Raw genomic sequence first — 26,857 nt, forward strand, 5'->3', positions numbered from 1 at the left:
CTGGACACAGTGCTCAATGTGGGACTGATACCGAACTGGACACAGTGCTCAATGTGGGACTGAGACTGAACTGGACACAGTGCTCACTGTGGGACTGACACTGAACTGGACACAGTGCTCAATGTGGGACTGAGACTGAACTGGACACAAAGCTCAATGTCGGACTGATACTGAACTGGGCACAGTGCTCAATGTGGGACTGACACTGAACTGGGCACAGTGCTCAATGTGGGACTGATACTGAACTGGGCACAGTGCTCAATGTGGGACTGACACTGAACAGGACACAGTGCTCAATGTGGGACTGAGACTGAACTGGACACAGTGCTCAATGTGGGACTGATACTGAACTGGGCACAGTGCTCAATGTGGGACTGACACTGAACTGGGCACAGTGCTCAATGTGGGACTGAGACTGAACTGGACACAGTGCTCAATGTGGGACTGATACTGAACTGGGCACAGTGCTGAATGTGGGACTGAGACTGAACTGGACACAGTGCTCAATGTGGGATTGAGACTGAACTGGGCACAGTGCTCACTGTGGGACTGAGACTGAACTGGACACAAAGCTCAATGTGGGACTGAGACTGAACTGGGCACAGTGCTCAATGTGGGACTGAGACTGAACTGGACACAGTGCTCAACGTGGGACTGAGACTGAACTGGACACAGTGCTCACTGTGGGACTGAGACTGAACTGGACACAGTGCTCAATGTGGGACTGAGACTGAACTGGACACAAAGCTCAATGTGGGACTGAGACTGAACTGGACACAGTGCTCAATGTGGGACTGAGACTGAACTGGACACAGTGCTCAATGTGGGACTGAGACTGAACTGGACACAAAGCTCAATGTGGGACTGAGACTGAACTGGACACAGTGCTCAATGTGGGACTGAGACTGAACTGGACACAGTGCTCAATGTGGGACTGACACTGAACTGGACACAGTGCTCAATGTGGGACTGATACTGAACTGGACACAGTGCTCAATGTGGGACTGAGACTGTACTGGACACAGTGCTCAATGTGGGACTGATACTGAACTGGACACAGTGCTCAATGTGGGACTGATACTGAACTGGACACGGTGCTCAATGTGGGACTGAGACTGAACTGGACACAGTGCTCAATGTGGGACTGATACTGAACTGGACACAGTGCTCAATGTGGGACTGATACTGAACTGGGCACAGTGCTCAATGTGGGACTGAGACTGAACTGGGCACAGTGCTCAATGTGGGACTGAGACTGGACTGGGCACAGTGCTCAATGTGGGACTGAGACTGAACTGGGCACAGTGCTCAATGTGGGACTGAGACTGAACTGGACACAGTGCTCAATGTGGGACTGAGACTGAACTGGGCACAGTGCTCAATGTGGGACTGATACTGAACTGGACACAGTGCTCAATGTGGGACTGAGACTGAACTGGACACAGTGCTCAATGTGTGACTGAGACTGAACTGGGCACAGTGCTCAATGTGGGACTGATACTGAACTGGTCACAGTGCTCAATGTGGGACTGAGACTGAAGTGGGCACAGTGCTCAATGTGGGACTGAGACTGAACTGGACACAGTGCTCAATGTGGGACTGACACTGAACAGGGCACAGTGCTCAATGTGGGACTGAGACTGAACTGGACACAGTGCTCAATGTGGGACTGATACTGAACTGGGCACAGTGCTCAATGTGGGACTGACACTGAACTGGGCACAGTGCTCAAGGTGGGACTGAGACTGAACTGGGCACAGTGCTCACTGTGGGACTGAGACTGAACTGGACACAGTGCTCAACGTGGGACAGAGACTGAACTGGGCACAGTGCTCAATGTGGGACTGACACTGAACTGGACACAGTGCTCAATGTGGGACTGAGACTGAACTGGACACAGTGCTCAATGTGGGACTGAGACTGAACTGGACACAGTGCTCAATGTGGGACTGACACTGAACTGGACACAGTGCTCAATGTGGGACTGAGACTGAACTGGACACAGTGCTCAATGTGGAACTGATACTGAACTGGACACAGTGCTCAATGTGGGACTGAGACTGAACTGGACACAGTGCTCAATGTGGGACTGAGACTGAACTGGACACAGTGCTCAATGTGGGACTGATACCGAACTGGACACAGTGCTCAATGTGGGACTGAGACTGAACTGGACACAGTGCTCACTGTGGGACTGACACTGAACTGGACACAGTGCTCAATGTGGGACTGAGACTGAACTGGACACAAAGCTCAATGTCGGACTGATACTGAACTGGGCACAGTGCTCAATGTGGGACTGACACTGAACTGGGCACAGTGCTCAATGTGGGACTGATACTGAACTGGGCACAGTGCTCAATGTGGGACTGACACTGAACAGGACACAGTGCTCAATGTGGGACTGAGACTGAACTGGACACAGTGCTCAATGTGGGACTGATACTGAACTGGGCACAGTGCTCAATGTGGGACTGAGACTGAACTGGACACAGTGCTCAATGTGGGACTGATACTGAACTGGGCACAGTGCTGAATGTGGGACTGAGACTGAACTGGACACAGTGCTCAATGTGGGATTGAGACTGAACTGGGCACAGTGCTCACTGTGGGACTGAGACTGAACTGGACACAAAGCTCAATGTGGGACTGAGACTGAACTGGGCACAGTGCTCAATGTGGGACTGAGACTGAACTGGACACAGTGCTCAACGTGGGACTGAGACTGAACTGGACACAGTGCTCACTGTGGGACTGAGACTGAACTGGACACAGTGCTCAATATGGGACTGAGACTGAACTGGACACAAAGCTCAATGTGGGACTGAGACTGAACTGGACACAGTGCTCAATGTGGGACTGAGACTGAACTGGACACAGTGCTCAATGTGGGACTGAGACTGAACTGGACACAAAGCTCAATGTGGGACTGAGACTGAACTGGACACAGTGCTCAATGTGGGACTGAGACTGAACTGGACACAGTGCTCAATGTGGGACTGATACTGAACTGGGCACAGTGCTCAATGTGGGACTGACACTGAACTGGGCACAGTGCTCAAGGTGGGACTGAGACTGAACTGGGCACAGTGCTCACTGTGGGACTGAGACTGAACTGGACACAGTGCTCAACGTGGGACAGAGACTGAACTGGGCACAGTGCTCAATGTGGGACTGACACTGAACTGGACACAGTGCTCAATGTGGGACTGAGACTGAACTGGACACAGTGCTCAATGTGGGACTGAGACTGAACTGGACACAGTGCTCAATGTGGGACTGACACTGAACTGGACACAGTGCTCAATGTGGGACTGAGACTGAACTGGACACAGTGCTCAATGTGGAACTGATACTGAACTGGACACAGTGCTCAATGTGGGACTGAGACTGAACTGGACACAGTGCTCAATGTGGGACTGAGACTGAACTGGACACAGTGCTCAATGTGGGACTGATACCGAACTGGACACAGTGCTCAATGTGGGACTGAGACTGAACTGGACACAGTGCTCACTGTGGGACTGACACTGAACTGGACACAGTGCTCAATGTGGGACTGAGACTGAACTGGACACAAAGCTCAATGTCGGACTGATACTGAACTGGGCACAGTGCTCAATGTGGGACTGACACTGAACTGGGCACAGTGCTCAATGTGGGACTGATACTGAACTGGGCACAGTGCTCAATGTGGGACTGACACTGAACAGGACACAGTGCTCAATGTGGGACTGAGACTGAACTGGACACAGTGCTCAATGTGGGACTGATACTGAACTGGGCACAGTGCTCAATGTGGGACTGAGACTGAACTGGACACAGTGCTCAATGTGGGACTGATACTGAACTGGGCACAGTGCTGAATGTGGGACTGAGACTGAACTGGACACAGTGCTCAATGTGGGATTGAGACTGAACTGGGCACAGTGCTCACTGTGGGACTGAGACTGAACTGGACACAAAGCTCAATGTGGGACTGAGACTGAACTGGGCACAGTGCTCAATGTGGGACTGAGACTGAACTGGACACAGTGCTCAACGTGGGACTGAGACTGAACTGGACACAGTGCTCACTGTGGGACTGAGACTGAACTGGACACAGTGCTCAATATGGGACTGAGACTGAACTGGACACAAAGCTCAATGTGGGACTGAGACTGAACTGGACACAGTGCTCAATGTGGGACTGAGACTGAACTGGACACAGTGCTCAATGTGGGACTGAGACTGAACTGGACACAAAGCTCAATGTGGGACTGAGACTGAACTGGACACAGTGCTCAATGTGGGACTGAGACTGAACTGGACACAGTGCTCAATGTGGGACTGACACTGAACTGGACACAGTGCTCAATGTGGGACTGATACTGAACTGGACACAGTGCTCAATGTGGGACTGAGACTGTACTGGACACAGTGCTCAATGTGGGACTGATACTGAACTGGACACAGTGCTCAATGTGGGACTGATACTGAACTGGACACGGTGCTCAATGTGGGACTGAGACTGAACTGGACACAGTGCTCAATGTGGGACTGATACTGAACTGGACACAGTGCTCAATGTGGGACTGATACTGAACTGGGCACAGTGCTCAATGTGGGACTGAGACTGAACTGGGCACAGTGCTCAATGTGGGACTGACATTGAACTGGACACAGTGCTCAATGTGGGACTGATACTGAACTGGACACAGTGCTCAATGTGGGACTGATACTGAACTGGGCACAGTGCTCAATGTGGGACTGAGACTGAACTGGACACAGTGCTCAATGTAGGACTGAGACTGAACTGGGCACAGTGCTCAATGTGGGACTGACACTGAACTGGACACAAAGCTCAACGTGGGTCTGAGACTGAACTGGACACAGTGCTCAACGTGGGACTGACACTGAACTGGGCACAGTGCTCAATGTGGGACTGACACTGAACTGGACACAAAGCTCAACGTGGGACTGAGACTGAACTGGACACAGTGCTCAACGTGGGACGGAGACTGAACTGGGCACAGTGCTCAATGAGGGACTGAGACTGAACTGGCCACAGTGCTCAATGTGGGACTGAGACTGAACTGGACACAGTGCTCAATGTGGGACTGAGACTGAACTGGACACAGTGCTCAATGTGGGACTGATACTGAACTGGACACAGTGCTCAATGTGGGACTGAGACTGAACTGGGCACAGTGCTCAATGTGGGACTGATACTGAACTGGACACAGTGCTCAATGTGGGATTGAGACTGAACTGGACACAGTGCTCAATGTGGGACTGAGACTGAACTGGACACAGTGCTCAATGTGGGACTGACACTGAACTGGACACAGTGCTCAATGTGGGACTGACACTGAACTGGACACAGTGCTCAATGTGGGACTGAGACTGAACTGGGCACAGTGCTCAATGTGGGACTGAGACTGAACTGGACACATTGCTCAATGTGGGACTGAGACTGAACTGGGCACAGAGCTCAATGTGGGACTGACACTGAACTGGACACAGTGCTCAATGTGGGACTGAGACTGAACTGGGCACAGTGCTCAATGTGGGACTGAGACTGAACTGGACACAGTGCTCAATGTGGGACTGAGACTGAACTGGGCACAGTGCTCAATGTGGGACTGATACTGAACTGGACACAGTGCTCAATGTCGGACTGAGACTGAACTGGACACAGTGCTCAATGTGTGACTGAGACTGAACTGGGCACAGTGCTCAATGTGGGACTGATACTGAACTGGTCACAGTGCTCAACGTGGGACTGAGACTGAACTGGGCACAGTGCTCAATGTGGGACTGAGACTGAACTGGACACAGTGCTCAATGTGGGACTGACACTGAACAGGGCACAGTGCTCAATGTGGGACTGACACTGAACTGGGCACAGTGCTCAAGGTGGGACTGAGACTGAACTGGGCACAGTGCTCAATGTGGGACTAATACTGAACTGGGCACAGTGCTCAATGTGGGACTGCGACTGAACTGGACACAGTGCTCAATGTGGGACTGATACTGAACTGGGCACAGTGCTCAATGTGGGACTGACACTGAACTGGACACAGTGCTCAATGTGGGACTGACACTGAACTGGACACAGTGCTCACTGTGGGACTGAGACTGAACTGGACACAGTGCTCAACGTGGGACAGAGACTGAACTGGGCACAGTGCTCAATGTGGGACTGACACTGAACTGGACACAGTGCTCAATGTGGGACTGAGACTGAACTGGACACAGTGCTCAATGTGGGACTGACACTGAACTGGACACAGTGCTCAATGTGGGACTGAGACTGAACTGGACACAGTGCTCAATGTGGAACTGATACTGAACTGGACACAGTGCTCAATGTGGGACTGAGACTGAACTGGATACAGTGCTCAATGTGGGACTGAGACTGAACTGGACACAGTGCTCAATGTGGGACTGATACCGAACTGGACACAGTGCTCAATGTGGGACTGAGACTGAACTGGACACAGTGCTCACTGTGGGACTGACACTGAACTGGACACAGTGCTCAATGTGGGACTGAGACTGAACTGGACACAAAGCTCAATGTCGGACTGATAATGAACTGGGCACAGTGCTCAATGTGGGACTGACACTGAACTGGGCACAGTGCTCAATGTGGGACTGATACTGAACTGGGCACAGTGCTCAATGTGGGACTGACACTGAACAGGACACAGTGCTCAATGTGGGACTGAGACTGAACTGGACACAGTGCTCAATGTGGGACTGATACTGAACTGGGCACAGTGCTCAATGTGGGACTGACACTGAACTGGGCACAGTGCTCAATGTGGGACTGAGACTGAACTGGACACAGTGCTCAATGTGGGACTGAGACTGAACTGGACACATTGCTCAATGTGGGATTGAGACTGAACTGGGCACAGTGCTCACTGTGGGACTGAGACTGAACTGGACACAAAGCTCAATGTGGGACTGAGACTGAACTGGGCACAGTGCTCAATGTGGGACTGAGACTGAACTGGACACAGTGCTCAATGTGGGACTGAGACTGAACTGGACACAGTGCTCACTGTGGGACTGAGACTGAACTGGACACAGTGCTCAATGTGGGACTGACACTGAACTGGACACAAAGCTCAACGTGGGACTGAGACTGAACTGGACACAGTGCTCACTGTGGGACAGACACTGAACTGGACACAGTGCTCAATGTGGGACTGACACTGAACTGGACACAGTGCTCAATGTGGGACTGGGACTTAACTGGACACAGTGCTCAATGTGGGACTGAGACTGAACTGGACACAGTGCTCAATGTGGGACTGAGACTGAACTGGACACAAAGCTCAATGTGGGACTGAGACTGAACTGGACACAGTGCTCAATGTGGGACTGAGACTGAACTGGACACAGTGCTCAATGTGGGACTGACACTGAACTGGACACAGTGCTCAATGTGGGACTGATACTGAACTGGACACAGTGCTCAATGTGGGACTGAGACTGAACTGGACACAGTGCTCAATGTGGGACTGATACTGAATTGGACACAGTGCTCAATGTGGGACTGATACTGAACTGGACACGGTGCTCAATGTGGGACTGAGACTGAACTGGACACAGTGCTCAATGTGGGACTGATACTGAACTGGACACAGTGCTCAATGTGGGACTGATACTGAACTGGGCACAGTGCTCAATGTGGGACTGAGACTGAACTGGGCACAGTGCTCAATGTGGGACTGAGACTGAACTGGGCACAGTGCTCAATGTGGGACTGACATTGAACTGGACACAGTGCTCAATGTGGGACTGATACTGAACTGGACACAGTGCTCAATGTGGGACTGAGACTGAACTGGGCACAGTGCTCAATGTGGGACTGAGACTGAACTGGACACAGTGCTCAATGTAGGACTGAGACTGAACTGGGCACAGTGCTCAATGTGGGACTGACACTGAACTGGACACAAAGCTCAACGTGGGACTGAGACTGAACTGGACACAGTGCTCAACGTGGGACTGAGACTGAACTGGGCACAGTGCTCAATGTGGGACTGACACTGAACTGGACACAAAGCTCAACGTGGGACTGAGACTGAACTGGACACAGTGCTCAACGTGGGACGGAGACTGAACTGGGCACAGTGCTCAATGTGGGACTGAGACTGAACTGGCCACAGTGCTCAATGTGGGACTGAAACTGAACTGGACACAGTGCTCAATGTGGGACTGAGACTGAACTGGACACAGTGCTCAATGTGGGACTGATACTGAACTGGACACAGTGCTCAATGTGGGACTGAGACTGAACTGGGCACAGTGCTCAATGTGGGACTGATACTGAACTGGACACAGTGCTCAATGTGGGATTGAGACTGAACTGGACACAGTGCTCAATGTGGGACTGACACTGAACTGGACACAGTGCTCAATGTGGGACTGAGACTGAACTGGGCACAGTGCTCAATGTGGGACTGAGACTGAACTGGACACAGTGCTCAATGTGGGACTGAGACTGAACTGGACACAGTGCTCAATGTGGGACTGACACTGAACTGGACACAGTGCTCAATGTGGGACTGAGACTGAACTGGACACAGTGCTCAATGTGGGACAGACACTGAACTGGACACACTGCTCAATGTGGGACTGAGACTGAACTGGACACAGTGCTCAATGTGGGACTGAGACTGAACTGGACACAGTGCTCAATGTGGGACTGACACTGAACTGGACACAGTACTCAATGTGGGACTGAGACTGAACTGGACACAGTGCTCAATGTGGGACAGACACTGAACTGGGCAGAGTGCTCACTGTGGGACTGAGACTGAACTGGGCACAGTGCTCAATGTGGGACTGATACCGAACTGGGCACAGTGCTCAATGTGGGACTGAGAGTGAACTGGACACAGTCCTCAACGTGGGACTGAGACTGAACTGGGCACAGTGCTCACTGTGGGACTGACACTGAACTGGACACAGTGCCCAATGTGGGACTGAGACTGAACTGGGCACAGTGCTCAATGTGGGACTGACACTGAACTGGACACAGTGCTCAATGTGGGACTGAGACTGAACTGGACACAGTGCTCAATGTGGGACTGAGACTGAACTGGACACAATGCTCAATGTGGGACTGAGACTGAACTGGGCACAGTGCTCAATGTGGGACTGAGACTGAACTGGACACAGTGCTCACTGTGGGACTGACACTGAACTAGACACAGTGCTCAGTGTGGGACTGACACTGAACTGGGCACAGTGCTCAATGTGGGACTGACACTGAACTGGGCACAGTGCTCAATGTGGGACTGAGACTGAACTGGACACAGTGCTCACTGTGGGACTGAGACTGAACTGGGCACAGTGCTCAATGTGTGACTGAGACTGAACTGGACACAGTGCTCAATGTGGGACTGACACTGAACTGGACACGGTGCTCAATGTGGGACTGACACTGAACTGGACACAGTGCCCAATGTGGGACTGACACTGAACTGGACACAGTGCTCAATGTGGGACTGAGACTGAACTGGACACAGTGCTCAATGTGGGACTGACACTGAACTGGGCACAGTGTTCAATGTGGGACTGAGACTGAACTGGACACAGTGCTCAATGTGGGACTGAGACTGAACTGGACACAGTGCTCAATGTGGCACTGACACTGAACTGGACACAGTGCTCAATGTGGGACTGAGACTGAACTGGACACAGTGCTCAATGTGGGACTGAGACTGAACTGGACACAGTGCTCAATGTGGGACTGACACTGAACTGGACACAGTGCCCAATGTGGGACTGACACTGAACTGGAAACGGTGCTCAAAGTGGGACTGACACTGAACTGGACACAGTGCTCAATGTGGGACTGAGACTGAACTGGACACAGTGCTCAATGTGGGACTGAGACTGAACTGGACACGGTGCTCAATGTGGGACTGACACTGAACTGGACACAGTGCTCAATGTGGGACTGAGACTGAACTGGACACAGTGCTCAATGTGGGACTGAGACTGAACTGGACACGGTGCTCAATGTGGGACTGACACTGAACTGGACACAGTGCCCAATGTGGGACTGACACTGAACTGGACACAGTGCTCAATGTGGGACTGACACTGAACTGGACACGGTGCTCAATGTGGGACTGATACTGAACTGGACACGGTGCTCAATGTGGGACTGACACTGAACTGGACACAGTGCCCAATGTGGGACTGACACTGAACTGGACACAGTGACCAATGTGGGACTGACACTGAACTGGACACAGTGCTCAATGTGGGACTGAGACTGAACTGGACACAGTGCTCAATGTGGGACTGAGACTGAACTGGACACGGTGCTCAATTTGGGACTGAGACTGAACTGGGCACAGTGCTCAATGTGGGACTGAGACTGAACTGGACACAGTGCTCACTGTGGGACAGACACTGAACTGGGCACAGTGCTCAATGTGGGACAGACACTGAACTGGGCACCGTGCTCAATGTGGGACTGAGACTGAACTGGACACAGTGCTCAATGTGGGACTGAGACTGAACTGGACACAGTGCTCAATGTGGGACTGATACTGAACTGGACACAGTGCTCACTGTGGGACTGACACTGAACTGGGCACAGTGCTCAATGTGGGACTGAGACTGAACTGGACACGGTGCTCAATGTGGGACTGACACTGAACAGGACACAGTGCTCAATGTGGGACTGAGACTGAACTGGACACAGAGCTCAATGTGGGACTGAGACTGAACTGGACACAGTGCTCAATGTGGGACTGAGACTGAACTGGGCACAGTGCTCAGTGTGGGACTGAGACTGAACTGGGCACATTGCTCAGTGTGGGACTGACACTGAACTGGACACAGTGCTCAATGTGGGACTGAGACTGAACTGGGCACAGTGCTCAGTGTGGGACTGATACTGAACTGGACACAGTGCTCAATGTGGGACTGATACTGAACTGGACACAGTGCTCAATGTGGGACTGAGACTGAACTGGACACAGTGCTCAATGTGGGACTGAGACTGAACTGGACACAGTGCTCAATGTGGGACTGAGACGGAACTGGACACAGTGCTCAATGTGGGACTGACACTGAACAGGACACAGTGCTCAATGTGGGACTGAGACTGAACTGGACACAGTGCTCAATGTGGGACTGAGACTGAACTGGACACGGTGCTCAATGTGGGACAGACACTGAACTGGACACAGTGCTCAATGTGGGACTGAGACTGAACTGGACACAGTGCTCAATGTGGGACTGAGACTGAACTGGACACGGTGCTCAATGTGGGACTGACACTGAACTGGACACAGTGCCCAATGTGGGACTGACACTGAACTGGACACAGTGCTCAATGTGGGACTGACACTGAACTGGACACGGTGCTCAATGTGGGACTGATACTGAACTGGACACGGTGCTCAATGTGGGACTGACACTGAACTGGACACAGTGCCCAATGTGGGACTGACACTGAACTGGACACAGTGCTCAATGTGGGACTGAGACTGAACTGGGCACAGTGTTCAATGTGGGACTGAGACTGAACTGGACACAGTGCTCAATGTGGGACTGAGACTGAACTGGACACAGTGCTCAATGTGGGACTGAGACTGAACTGGACACGGTGCTCAATGTGGGACTGACACTGAACTGGACACAGTGCTCAATGTGGGACTGAGACTGAACTGGACACGGTGCTCAATGTGGGACTGACACTGAACTGGACACAGTGCTCAATGTGGGACTGAGACTGAACTGGACACAGTGCTCAATGTGGGACTGAGACTGAACTGGACACAGTGCTCAATGTGGGACTGACACTGAACTGGACACAGTGCCCAATGTGGGACTGACACTGAACTGGACACGGTGCTCAATGTGGGACTGACACTGAACTGGACACAGTGCTCAATGTGGGACTGAGACTGAACTGGACACAGTGCTCAATGTGGGACTGAGACTGAACTGGACACGGTGCTCAATGTGGGACTGACACTGAACTGGACACAGTGCTCAATGTGGGACTGAGACTGAACTGGACACAGTGCTCAATGTGGGACTGAGACTGAACTGGACACGGTGCTCAATGTGGGACTGACACTGAACTGGACACAGTGCCCAATGTGGGACTGACACTGAACTGGACACAGTGCTCAATGTGGGACTGACACTGAACTGGACACGGTGCTCAATGTGGGACTGATACTGAACTGGACACGGTGCTCAATGTGGGACTGACACTGATCTGGACACAGTGCCCAATGTGGGACTGACACTGAACTGGACACAGTGCCCAATGTGGGACTGACACTGAACTGGACACAGTGCTCAATGTGGGACTGAGACTGAACTGGACACAGTGCTCAGTGTGGGACTGAGTCTGAACTGGACACGGTGCTCAATGTGGGACTGAGACTGAACTGGGCACAGTGCTCAATGTGGGACTGAGACTGAACTGGACACAGTGCTCACTGTGGGACAGACACTGAACTGGGCACAGTGCTCAATGTGGGACAGACACTGAACTGGGCACAGTGCTCAATGTGGGACTGAGACTGAACTGGACACAGTGCTCAATGTGGGACTGAGACTGAACTGGACACAGTGCTCAATGTGGGACTGAGACTGAACTGGACACAGTGCTCAATGTGGGACTGAGACTGAACTGGACACTGCTCAATGTGGGACTGAGACTGAATTGGACACAGTGCTCAATGTGGGACTGATACTGAACTGGACACAGTGCTCACTGTGGGACTGACACTGAACTGGGCACAGTGCTCAATGTGGGACTGAGACTGAAGTGGACACGCTGCTCAATGTGGGACTGACACTGAACAGGACACAGTGCTCAATGTGGGACTGAGACTGAACTGGACACAGAGCTCAATGTGGGACTGAGACTGAACTGGACACAGTGCTCAATGTGGGACTGAGACTGAACTGGGCACAGTGCTCAATGTGGGACTGAGACTGAACTGGGCACAGTGCTCAGTGTGGGACTGACACTGAACTGGACACAGTGCTCAATGTGGGACTGAGACTGAACTGGGCACAGTGCTCAGTGTGGGACTGATACTGAACTGGACACAGTGCTCAATGTGGGACTGATACTGAACTGGACACAGTGCTCAATGTGGGACTGAGACTGAACTGGACCCAGTGCTCAATGTGGGACTGACACTGAACAGGACACAGTGCTCAATGTGGGACTGAGACTGAACTGGACACAGTGCTCAATGTGGGACTGAGACTGAACTGGACACGGTGCTCAATGTGGGACTGACACTGAACTGGACACAGTGCTCAATGTGGGACTGAGACTGAACTGGACACAGTGCTCAATGTGGGACTGAGACTGAACTGGACACGGTGCTCAATGTGGGACTGACACTGAACTGGACACAGTGCCCAATGTGGGACTGACACTGAACTGGACACAGTGCTCAATGTGGGACTGACACTGAACTGGACACGGTGCTCAATGTGGGACTGATACTGAACTGGACACGGTGCTCAATGTGGGACTGACACTGAACTGGACACAGTGCCCAATGTGGGACTGACACTGAACTGGACACAGTGCCCAATGTGGGACTGACACTGAACTGGACACAGTGCTCAATGTGGGACTGAGACTGAACTGGACACAGTGCTCAATGTGGGACTGAGACTGAACTGGACACGGTGCTCAATGTGGGACTGAGACTGAACTGGGCACAGTGCTCAATGTGGGACTGAGACTGAACTGGACACAGTGCTCACTGTGGGACAGACACTGAACTGGGCACAGTGCTCAATGTGGGACTGAGACTGAACTGGACACAGTGCTCAATGTGGGACTGAGACTGAACTGGACACAGTGCTCAATGTGGGACTGAGACTGAACTGGACACTGCTCAATGTGGGACTGAGACTGAACTGGACACAGTGCTCAATGTGGGACTGATACTAAACTGGACACAGTGCTCACTGTGGGACTGACACTGAACTGGGCACAGTGCTCAATGTGGGACTGAGACTGAACTGGACACAGTGCTCAATGTGGGACTGATACTGAACAGGACATAGTGCTCAATGTGGGACTGATACTGAACTGGGCACAGTGCTCCATGTGGGACTGAGACTGAACTGGACACAGTGCACAATGTGGGACTGAGACTGAACTGGACACAGTGCTCAATGTGGGACTGAGACTGAACTGGACACTGCTCAATGTGGGACTGAGACTGAATTGGACACAGTGCTCAATGTGGGACTGATACTGAACTGGACACAGTGCTCACTGTGGGACTGACACTGAACTGGGCACAGTGCTCAATGTGGGACTGAGACTGAAGTGGACACGCTGCTCAATGTGGGACTGACACTGAACAGGACACAGTGCTCAATGTGGGACTGAGACTGAACTGGACACAGAGCTCAATGTGGGACTGAGACTGAACTGGACACAGTGCTCAATGTGGGACTGAGACTGAACTGGGCACAGTGCTCAATGTGGGACTGAGACTGAACTGGGCACAGTGCTCAGTGTGGGACTGACACTGAACTGGACACAGTGCTCAATGTGGGACTGAGACTGAACTGGGCACAGTGCTCAGTGTGGGACTGATACTGAACTGGACACAGTGCTCAATGTGGGACTGATACTGAACTGGACACAGTGCTCAATGTGGGACTGAGACTGAACTGGACCCAGTGCTCAATGTGGGACTGACACTGAACAGGACACAGTGCTCAATGTGGGACTGAGACTGAACTGGACACAGTGCTCAATGTGGGACTGAGACTGAACTGGACACGGTGCTCAATGTGGGACTGACACTGAACTGGACACAGTGCTCAATGTGGGACTGAGACTGAACTGGACACAGTGCTCAATGTGGGACTGAGACTGAACTGGACACGGTGCTCAATGTGGGACTGACACTGAACTGGACACAGTGCCCAATGTGGGACTGACACTGAACTGGACACAGTGCTCAATGTGGGACTGACACTGAACTGGACACGGTGCTCAATGTGGGACTGATACTGAACTGGACACGGTGCTCAATGTGGGACTGACACTGAACTGGACACAGTGCCCAATGTGGGACTGACACTGAACTGGACACAGTGCCCAATGTGGGACTGACACTGAACTGGACACAGTGCTCAATGTGGGACTGAGACTGAACTGGACACAGTGCTCAATGTGGGACTGAGACTGAACTGGACACGGTGCTCAATGTGGGACTGAGACTGAACTGGGCACAGTGCTCAATGTGGGACTGAGACTGAACTGGACACAGTGCTCACTGTGGGACAGACACTGAACTGGGCACAGTGCTCAATGTGGGACTGAGACTGAACTGGACACAGTGCTCAATGTGGGACTGAGACTGAACTGGACACAGTGCTCAATGTGGGACTGAGACTGAACTGGACACTGCTCAATGTGGGACTGAGACTGAACTGGACACAGTGCTCAATGTGGGACTGATACTAAACTGGACACAGTGCTCACTGTGGGACTGACACTGAACTGGGCACAGTGCTCAATGTGGGACTGAGACTGAACTGGACACAGTGCTCAATGTGGGACTGATACTGAACAGGACATAGTGCTCAATGTGGGACTGATACTGAACTGGGCACAGTGCTCCATGTGGGACTGAGACTGAACTGGACACAGTGCACAATGTGGGACTGACACTGAACTGGACACAGTGCTCAATGTGGGACTGAGACTGAACTGGGCATAGTGCTCAATGTGGGACTGAGACTGAACTGGACACAGTGCTCAATGTGGGACTGAGACTGAACTGGACACAGTGCTCAAAGTGGGACTGAGACTGAACTGGACACAGTGCTCAATGTGGGACTGAGACTGAACTGGACACAGTGCTCAATGTGGGACTGAGACTGAACTGGACACAGTGCTCAATGTGGGACTGACACTGAACTGGACACAGTGCTCAATGTGGGACTGAGACTGAACTGGACACGGTGCTCAATGTGGGACTGAGACTGAACTGGACACAGTGCTCAATGTAGGACTGAGACTGAACTGGACACAGTGCTCACTGTGGGACTGATACTGAACTGGACACAGTGCTCAATGTGGGACTGACACTGAACTGGACACGGTGCTCAATGTGGGACTGATACTGAACTGGACACGGTGCTCAATGCGGGACTGACACTGAACTGGACACGGTGCTCAATGTGGGACTGATACTGAACTGGACACGGTGCTCAATGTGGGACTGACACTGATCTGGACACAGTGCCCAATGTGGGACTGACACTGAACTGGACACAGTGCCCAATGTGGGACTGACACTGAACTGGACACAGTGCTCAATGTGGGACTGAGACTGAACTGGACACAGTGCTCAGTGTGGGACTGAGTCTGAACTGGACACGGTGCTCAATGTGGGACTGAGACTGAACTGGGCACAGTGCTCAATGTGGGACTGACACTGAACTGGACACAGTGCTCAATGTGGGACTGAGACTGAACTGGACACGGTGCTCAATGTGGGACTGAGACTGAACTGGACACAGTGCTCAATGTTGGACTGAGACTGAACTGGACACAGTGCTCACTGTGGGACTGACACTGAACTGGACACAGTGCTCAATGTGGGACTGACACTGAACTGGACACAGTGCCCAATGTGGGACTGACACTGAACTGGACACAGTGCTCAATGTGGGACTGACACTGAACTGGACACGGTGCTCAATGTGGGACTGATACTGAACTGGACACGGTGCTCAATGTGGGACTGACACTGATCTGGACACAGTGCCCAATGTGGGACTGACACTGAACTGGACACAGTGCCCAATGTGGGACTGACACTGAACTGGACACAGTGCTCAATGTGGGACTGAGACTGAACTGGACACAGTGCTCAGTGTGGGACTGAGTCTGAACTGGACACGGTGCTCAATGTGGGACTGAGACTGAACTGGGCACAGTGCTCAATGTGGGACTGAGACTGAACTGGACACAGTGCTCACTGTGGGACAGACACTGAACTGGGCACAGTGCTCAATGTGGGACAGACACTGAACTGGGCACAGTGCTCAATGTGGGACTGAGACTGAACTGGACACAGTGCTCAATGTGGGACTGAGACTGAACTGGACACAGTGCTCAATGTGGGACTGAGACTGAACTGGACACAGTGCTCAATGTGGGACTGAGACTGAACTGGACACTGCTCAATGTGGGACTGAGACTGAACTGGACACAGTGCTCAATGTGGGACTGATACTGAACTGGACACAGTGCTCACTGTGGGACTGACACTGATCTGGGCACAGTGCTCAATGTGGGACTGAGACTGAAGTGGACACGCTGCTCAATGTGGGACTGACACTGAACAGGACACAGTGCTCAATGTGGGACTGAGACTGAACTGGACACAGAGCTCAATGTGGGACTGAGACTGAACTGGACACAGTGCTCAATGTGGGACTGAGACTGAACTGGGCACAGTGCTCAATGTGGGACTGAGACTGAACTGGGCACAGTGCTCAGTGTGGGACTGACACTGAACTGGACACAGTGCTCAATGTGGGACTGAGACTGAACTGGGCACAGTGCTCAGTGTGGGACTGATACTGAACTGGACACAGTGCTCAATGTGGGACTGAGACTGAACTGGACACAGTGCTCAATGTGGGACTGAGACTGAACTGGACCCGGTGCTCAATGTGGGACTGACACTGAACAGGACACAGTGCTCAATGTGGGACTGAGACTGAACTGGACACAGTGCTCAATGTGGGACTGAGACTGAACTGGACACGGTGCTCAATGTGGGACTGACACTGAACTGGACACAGTGCTCAATGTGGGACTGAGACTGAACTGGACACAGTGCTCAATGTGGGACTGAGACTGAACTGGACACGGTGCTCAATGTGGGACTGACACTGAACTGGACACAGTGCCCAATGTGGGACTGACACTGAACTGGACACAGTGCTCAATGTGGGACTGACACTGAACTGGACACGGTGCTCAATGTGGCACTGATACTGAACTGGACACGGTGCTCAATGTGGGACTGACACTGAACTGGACACAGTGCCCAATGTGGGACTGACACTGAACTGGACACAGTGCCCAATGTGGGACTGACACTGAACTGGACACAGTGCTCAATGTGGGACTGAGACTGAACTGGACACAGTGCTCAATGTGGGACTGAGACTGAACTGGACACGGTGCTCAATGTGGGACTGAGACTGAACTGGGCACAGTGCTCAATGTGGGACTGAGACTGAACTGGACACAGTGCTCACTGTGGGACAGACACTGAACTGGGCACAGTGCTCAATGTGGGACTGAGACTGAACTGGACACAGTGCTCAATGTGGGACTGAGACTGAACTGGACACAGTGCTCAATGTGGGACTGAGACTGAACTGGACACTGCTCAATGTGGGACTGAGACTGAACTGGGCATAGTGCTCAATGTGGGACTGAGACTGAACTGGGCACAGTGCTCAATGTGGGATTGATACTGAACTGGGCACAGTGCTCAATGTGGGACTGAGACTGAACTGGGCACAGTGCTCACTGTGGGACTGAGACTGAACTGGACACAGTGCTCAATGTGGGACTGATACTGAACTGGACACAGTGCTCAATGTGGGACTGAGACTGAACTGGGCATAGTGCTCAATGTGGGACTGACACTGAACTGGACACACTGCTCAATGTGGGACTGACACTGAACTGGACACAGTGCTCAATGTGGGACTGAGACTGAACTGGACACAGTGCTCAATGTGGGACTGAGACTGAACTGGACACAGTGCTCAATGTGGGACTGAGACTGAACTGGGCATAGTGCTCAATGTGGGACTGAGACTGAACTGGACACAGTGCTCAATGTGGGACTGATACTGAACTGGGCACAGTGAGCACTGTGGGACTGACACTTTACTGGACAAAGTGCTTAATGTGGGACTGACACTGAACTGGACACATTGTGTTAAATGTGGGACTGATACTGAACTGGACACAGTGCTCAATGTGGGACTGACACTGAACTGGGCACAGTGCTCAAAGTGGGACTGAGACTGAACTGGACACAGTGCTCAATGTGGGACTGACACTGAACTGGACACAGTGCTCAATGTGGGACTGAGACTGAACTGGGCATAGTGCTCAATGTGGAACTGAGACTGAACTGGGCACAGTGCTCAATGTGGGACTGATACTGAACTGGACACAGTGCTCAATGTGGGACTGAGACTGAACTGGGCATAGTGCTCAATGTGGGACTGAGACTGAACTGGACACGGTGCTCAATGTGGGACTGAGACTGAACTGGACACAGTGCTCAATGTGGGACAGACACTGAACTGGGCACAGTGCTCAATGTGGGACAGACACTGAACTGGGCACCGTGCTCAATGTGGGACTGAGACTGAACTGGACACAGTGCTCAATGTGGGACTGAGACTGAACTGGACACAGTGCTCAATGTGGGACTGAGACTGAACTGGACACAGTGCTCAATGTGGGACTGAGACTGAACTGGACACTGCTCAATGTGGGACTGAGACTGAACTGGACACAGTGCTCAATGTGGGACTGATACTGAACTGGACACAGTGCTCACTGTGGGACTGACACTGAACTGGGCACAGTGCTCAATGTGGGACTGAGACTGAACTGGACACGGTGCTCAATGTGGGACTGAGACTGAACAGGACACAGTGCTCAATGTGGGACTGAGACTGAACTGGACACAGAGCTCAATGTGGGACTGAGACTGAACTGGACACAGTGCTCAATGTGGGACTGAGACTGAACTGGGCACAGTGCTCAGTGTGGGACTGAGACTGAACTGGGCACATTGCTCAGTGTGGGACTGACACTGAACTGGACACAGTGCTCAATGTGGGACTGAGACTGAACTGGGCACAGTGCTCAGTGTGGGACTGATACTGAACTGGACACAGTGCTCAATATGGGACTGATACTGAACTGGACACAGTGCTCAATGTGGGACTGAGACTGAACTGGACACAGTGCTCATTGTGGGACTGACACTGAACAGGACACAGTGCTCAATGTGGGACTGAGACTGAACTGGACACAGTGCTCAATGTGGGACTGAGACTGAACTGGACACGGTGCTCAATGTGGGACAGACACTGAACTGGACACAGTGCTCAATGTGGGACTGAGACTGAACTGGACACAGTGCTCAATGTGGGACTGAGACTGAACTGGACACGGTGCTCAATGTGGGACTGACACTGAACTGGACACAGTGCCCAATGTGGGACTGACACTGAACTGGACACAGTGCTCACTGTGGGACTGACACTGAACTGGACACGGTGCTCAATGTGGGACTGATACTGAACTGGACACGGTGCTCAATGTGGGACTGACACTGAACTGGGCACAGTGCTCAATGTGGGACTGAGACTGAACTGGACACAGTGCTCACTGTGGGACAGACACTGAACTGGGCACAGTGCTCAATGTGGGACAGACACTGAACTGGACACAGTGCTCAATGTGGGACTGAGACTGAACTGGACACAGTGCTCAATGTGGGACTGAGACTGAACTGGACACGGTGCTCAATGTGGGACTGAGACTGAACTGGACACAGTGCTCAATGTGGGACTGAGACTGAACTGGACACAGTGCTCAATGTGGGACTGAGACTGAACTGGGCATAGTGCTCAATGTGGGACTGAGACTGAACTGGACACAGTGCTCAATGTGGGACTGATACTGAACTGGGCACAGTGAGCACTGTGTCCAGTTCAGTCTCAGTCCCACATTGAGCTCTGTGCCCAGTTCAGTCTCAGTCCCACATTGAGCACTGTGCCCAGTTCAGTCTCAGTCCCACATTGAGCACTGTGTCCAGTTCAGTCTCAGTCCCACATTGAGCTCTGTGCCCAGTTCAGTCTCAGTCCCACATTGAGCTCTGTGCCCAGTTCAGTCTCAGTCCCACATTGAGCACTGTGTCCAGTTCAGTCTCAGTCCCACATTGAGCACTGTGTCCTGTTCAGTATCAGTCCCACTTTGAACACTGTGTCCAGTTCAGTATCAGTCCCACTTTGAACACTGTGTCTAGTTCTGTGGTAGTCCCACAGCGAGCACTGTGTCGTGTTTACTTTCTGTTCCATGTTGAGCAGTGTCCAGTTTTATTTCAATAGTACCTTGTTCCCAATGCCATTTCAGTCTGCATGTTGTCCTCCTGTCCAGTTGTATTTAATGACACCAAGTCACATTTCACACTTTGAAATGAGCCAAATTGTGATTGTGTTGTGAAGAACCTTGACAGATGTCCTCTGTCTCAGAGATCTGAACACTGGCGAAAAACAGAGATCTGAATTTTTCACCGTGGGCCGGAAGTGATCACGTAATCAGTGACATTCATCGAATGATCATTGCATCATTCATTGGAACTGAAGCAGCAAATATAGACTACGTCTTCAAATTGCATTGCTACAGCAGCACAACAAACCCAGGCTGAAACGAGTGAACAGTTCATTTTGCTTTGATATTGAAAGTACTGCTTTACGCAGCTGGTCATTGACATCCTGATGCAGGGAGTGTTCACAAGGAACAGAGAATCATCGACAGCGCTTTTGGATGAACACATGACCTTTCCGTGGGGACGAATCACATTGGGCTTTTCATGCCAATTCCTACGTTTCAATCTAATCAGTCTGACCTACAATAAGTGTGATATCTTTGCATGAGATTTGTAGGTCAGATGTAACAGATATATTTCATAACGGATTCTCAATCTTAGCGAATAGTTGTATGAGAATATGGATTTGAAAGTGTAGATTGCCCTACCTGTGTGAGCATCAAAGTCACGAAGAAGCTGAGGATCGCAATTCCGTTCATAGTTTCGGATGGTCTTTACACACTTGTGGAGACCTCCACTGGCACACGAGGAATAAAGTGAAACGTGGAGAGTGAGAGCTGCCCAGCTCCTGAGTCTGTGTATCAATTATCCGGTGGTGTGGCAAGGACCTGCAGGAGACACAGAATGCCTGGAGAGATTTCAGGTTTCACTTCCCCTGCCCAAGCAGTAACCTCCATGCAGACTGAAATGGGCAGTCCTCAGAAGCAATTGACGACTTGGCAATCAGGTCACAAGGATTGAAAATCTCATGACAGGGACCTTGAAATTCAGGAATTCCTTATGAGAATGTTATGGTAATCATGGTGTGGCTGGAAAGAGCAACAGTACTGAGGGAGTGCTGCACTGTCAGAGGGTCAGTGCTGAGGGAGTGCTGCACTGTCAGAGGGTCAGTGCTGAGGGAGTGCTGCACTGTCAGAGGGTCAGTGCTGAGGGAGTGCCACACTGTCAGTGGGTCAGTGCTGAGGGAGTGCCACACTGTCAGTGGGTCAGTGCTGAGGGAGTGCCACACTGTCAGAGGGTCAGTGCTGAGGGAGTGCTACACTGTCAGAGGGTCAGGACTGAGGGAGTGCTGTACTGTCAGTGGGTCAATGCTGAGGGAGTGCCGCACTGTCATAGGGTCAGTGCTGAGGGAGTGCTGCACTGTCGGAGGGTTGGTACCGAGGGAGTGCCGCACTGTTGGAGGGTCAGTGCTGAGGGAGTGCTGCACTGTCGGAGGGTTGGTACCGAGGGAGTGCCGCACTGTCGGAGGGTCAGTGCTGAGGGAGTGTCACACTGGCATAGGGTCAGTACTGAGGGAGTGCCGCACTGTCGGAGGGTCAGTGCTGAGGGAGTGCTGCACTGTCAGAGGGTCAGTACTGAGGGAGTGTCACACTGTCGGAGGGTCAGTGCTGAGGGATTGCTGCACTGTCAGAGGGTCAGTACTGAGGGAGTGCCGCACTGTCGGAGGGTCAGTGCTGAGGGAATGCTGCAATGTCAGAGGGTCAGTGCTGAAGGTGTGCCGCACTGTCGGAGGGTCAGTGCTGAGGGAGTGCCACACTGTCGGAGGGTCAGTGCTGAGGGAGTGCCACACTGTCGGAGGGTCAGTGCTGAGGGAGTGCTGCACTGCCGGAGGGTCAGTGCTGAGGGAGTGCTGCACTGTTGGAGGGTCATACTGAGGGAGTGCCACACTGTCGGAGGGTCAGTGCTGAGGGAGTGCCGCACTGTCGGAGGGTCAGTGCTGAGGGAGTGCTGCACTGTCGGAGAGTCAGTACTGAGGGAGTGCCGCACTGTCAGAGGGTCAGTGCTGAGGGAGTACCGCACTGTCGGAGAGTCAGTGCTGAGGGAGTGCTGCACTGTCGGAGGGTCAGCACTGGGGGAGTGCTGCACTGTCAGAGTGTCAGTGCTGAGGGAGTGCCGCACTGTCGGAGGGTCAGTGCTGAGGGAGTGTCACACTGTCGGAGGGTCAGTACTGAGGGAGTGCTGCTCTGTCGGAGGTTCAGTACTGAGGGAGTGCTGCACAGTCTGAGGGTCAGTGCTGAGGCAGTGCCGCACTGTCGGAGGGTCAGTACTGAGGCAGTGCCACACTGTTGGAGGGTCAGTACTGAGGGAGTGCTGCACTGTTGGAGGGTCAGTACTGAGGGCGTGCTGCACTGTCGAAGGGTCAGTGCTGATGCAGTGCCGCACTGTCGGAGGGACAGGACTGAGGGAGTCTCGCACTGTCAGAGGGTCAGGGCTGAGGGAGTGCCGTATTGGTGGAGGGTCAGTACTGAGGGAGTGCCTCTCTGATGGAGGGTCAGGACTGAGGGAGTGCCGCACTGTCGGAGGGTCAGTACTGAGGGAGTGCCACACTATCGGAGGGCAGTGCTGAGGGAGTGCCGCACTGTCGGAGGGTCAGTACTGAGGGAGTGCTGCACTGTCGGAGGGTCAGTGCTGACGGAGTGTCGCACTGCCAGAGGGTCAGTTGTGAGGGAGTGTCGCACTGTCAGAGGGTCAGTGCTGAGGCCGTGTCGCACTGTCGGAGGGTCAGTACTGAGTCAGTGCCGCACTGTCGGAGGGTCAGTACTGAGGGAGTGCTGCATTGTCAAAAGGTCAGTGCTGCGGGAGTGCTGCACTGCCAGAGGGTCAGTACTGAAGGAGTGCTGCATTGTCAAAGGGTCAGTGCTGAGGGAGTGCCGCACTGTCGGAGGGTCAGTGCTGAGGGACTGCCGCACTGTCAGAGGGTCAGTGCTGAGGGAGTGCCGCACTGTTGGAAGATCAGTACTGAGGGAGTGCCGCACTGTCGAAGCGTCAGTGCTGAGGGAGTGCTGCACTGGCAGAGGTTCAGTGCTGAGGGAGTGCAACACTGTCACAGGGTCACTACTGAGGCATTGCTGCACTGTCGGAGGGTCGGCACTGAGGGAGGGCCGCACTGTCGGAGGGTCAGTACTGAGGGAGTGCTGCATTGTCCGAGGGTCAGTACTGAGGGAGTGCCGTGCTGTCGGAGGGTCAGTGCTGAGGGAGTGCCTCAGTATCAGTGGGTCAGTGCTGAGGGAGCGCCGCACTGTCGAAGGGTCAGTGCTGAGGGAGTGCCGCACTGTCGGAGGGTCAGTACTGAGGGAGTGCCGCACTGTCGGAGGGTCAGTACTGAGGGAGTGCTGCACTGTCGGAGGGTCAGTACTGAGGGAGTGCCGCACTGTCGGAGGGTCAGTACTGAGGGAGTGCCGCACTCTCAGAGGGTCAGTGCTGAGGGAGTGCCGCACTGTCGGAGGGTCAGTACTGAGGGAGTGCCGCACTGTCGGAGGGTCAGTACTGAGGGAGTGCCGCACTGTCGGAGGGTCAGTGCTGAGGGAGTGCCGCACTGTCGGAGGGTCAGTGCTGAGGGAGTGCCGCACTCTCAGAGGGTCAGTGCTGAGGGAGTGCCGCACTGTCGGAGGGTCAGTACTGAGGGAGTGCCGCACTGTCGGAGGGTCAGTACTGAGGGAGTGCCGCACTGTTAGAGGGTCAGTGCTGAGGGAGTGCCGCACTGTCGGAGGGTCAGTGCTGAGGGAGTGCCACACTGTCAGTGGATCTACTCAGGGAGTGTCTGACACTGTCGGAGGGTCAGTACTGTGGAAGTGTCGGACTGATGGAGGATCAGTGCTGAACAAGTGCCACACTATCAGAGAGTCAATACTGAGGGTGCACTGTGCTTAAGAAGGTCCTGTCCTTGAGATGCGATGCCAACTGAAATCCTGTTTGCTCTCTCAATTGGCTAATGAATGCATGTTTAGTTACTCTTTTGGAAACGAGTAGGCACGCCCTCACCAGAATCCTGGCCTATATTTATTGTTCAGTTAATATCATAAAAATCAATACAATTTGCCTCATTCCCATATTGTTGGCTTTCAGTGAGTGCAAAGTGGCTGACGCATTGACTTGAACCGGGATTCCTTTTCAATCGGACATCAGTGCCTGGGAAGTGCTTTTGACGCTTGTCTGATTATGAAAGACAGTGCGTCATTGCAAGACCTCATCCCTTCCTCAGGGATCAAGTAACCTGAGGAACCTGGAATCAGATTGGGCAGAGGGTGATGAGGGAATAGGTCCCTGGAAGTAGGGAGTTGGAGAGAGACTGCAAAGTATCCTTTTCAAACCTCCCAACCTGCCCCATTTCTGTCTAATCTGAAGAAGGCAAACTTGACTCAAAACATTAACTCTGTTTTTTTTTCTTCACACATCTTGCCAGATCAACGGAGCTTCTCCAGCAATTTCTGCTTTTCTTTGTCCCAGTTCTCTCGGTCATGTTCCCATTGCATTTTTAGCTGCGCCCTTGGCTTCCATTTTGTACATCCCTTCAAACTCTGCCTCCATTCAGCATGGCTCACATTTCGTGCCATTGTGGCTGAACTGAGTCAAGCCCCTGGCAATGGAAGTGGCAGCTTTCTCACGGGGGAACCAGCCCGCTGAAAGCTCAGTCTGACCGAGGCCCAGTCTGGAAATGGTTGGTTCACTTCTTTCCAGCACAGAGAAACCTTGCCCCGAGTCATTTACTGAACGCCTTTAAAGTGAAATGGCTATCTGAGAGGATGAGAAAAAAAATGATTTCCCGACTTGCAACCAGCTGTGACATGGTTTCAGCTCAAGTGGGTACACTTAATCGACAGAGTTGCATTAAGAGGGGGCAGATTCATTAATTGTTGCCAGTACAGGGAGAGACAGCAGAGAGTTACTGTGAGAATTGAGTGGCTGTCATCATCGGTGACACACACAAGAGGGGAAGAGAGCATTGTGGCTCCTTGGGCTGTGCAGCACCGGAACTTCCCAGGTTCAGAAAAGAGCTGTTAAAGCGGGAAATAACGGGCACAGATTCGAACCAGCCTTGCACACTTGACAATGGAACCCCTGGCTGGATCCAGTATCACTGCTCCTTTTCTTTCCTTCCAATTGTAATCGTTCAGAAAAAGTACTAACCTGCTCCCTTCTGAATCTCTTGTGCAGATTGATTGTAGGCACAATTCAAATCAAAACTCCGCAAAACTTCCCCGTTCTGAGCTTCATGGTTTCAGAGCTCGTGTGATCCTGTCAAACGCTGAGTAAGGAATCAGTCCTTTCGATCTCGTGAAAAGGAGGAAGTGGGCTGATTTTCCCTCTTCCGAATGCCTGATGATGCTGCAGAGATGAAAAAGGTGAAGGAATGTTTGTTCCACCAGGCCTATCCTATTGCTGTAAGTGTTCTGCACCTTCAGGCCGAAGCATGGGCTGCTGGTGAATTTGCTCCAAACAGGATCTTACGGATGTGGCAATGCTTATGTTGTCTCCTGCAACATAAACTGGGTATGGAAATCATGAATTTGAAGAATCCAACAGACTTTTGTAAGAGCTAATAGTCCAATACAAATATAATGTAGGCCTCTCCTTCTCAATCTCGTCCCTTGTTTGAGGTGTGGTGACCCTCACGTCAAACTAACGCAAGTGATCTCTCTCTAATGAGAGAGCAG

At 52.3% G+C, this 26,857-nt stretch overlaps 1 protein-coding gene across 3 annotated transcripts in view; it reads right to left on the reverse strand.

The window, feature by feature from the left end:
• Window positions 1-26,857, reverse strand: part of LOC140471165 (calcitonin gene-related peptide type 1 receptor-like) — a 264,420-nt gene that overhangs the window by 178,000 nt on the left and 59,563 nt on the right. For all 3 annotated transcript variants that reach the window (XM_072567045.1, XM_072567046.1, XM_072567047.1), the window contains 2 exons: window positions 26,331-26,528; window positions 21,851-22,030 (listed from right to left, as the gene is read on the reverse strand). In XM_072567045.1, the coding sequence (XP_072423146.1) occupies window positions 21,851-21,901 (51 nt within the window). In that variant the 5' untranslated portion in view covers window positions 21,902-22,030; window positions 26,331-26,528. The remainder of the gene's footprint in view (window positions 1-21,850; window positions 22,031-26,330; window positions 26,529-26,857) is intronic.

Source organism: Chiloscyllium punctatum, chromosome X, assembly GCF_047496795.1.
Source record: "Chiloscyllium punctatum isolate Juve2018m chromosome X, sChiPun1.3, whole genome shotgun sequence".
In the NCBI taxonomy this organism is placed as follows: domain Eukaryota; kingdom Metazoa; phylum Chordata; class Chondrichthyes; order Orectolobiformes; family Hemiscylliidae; genus Chiloscyllium; species Chiloscyllium punctatum.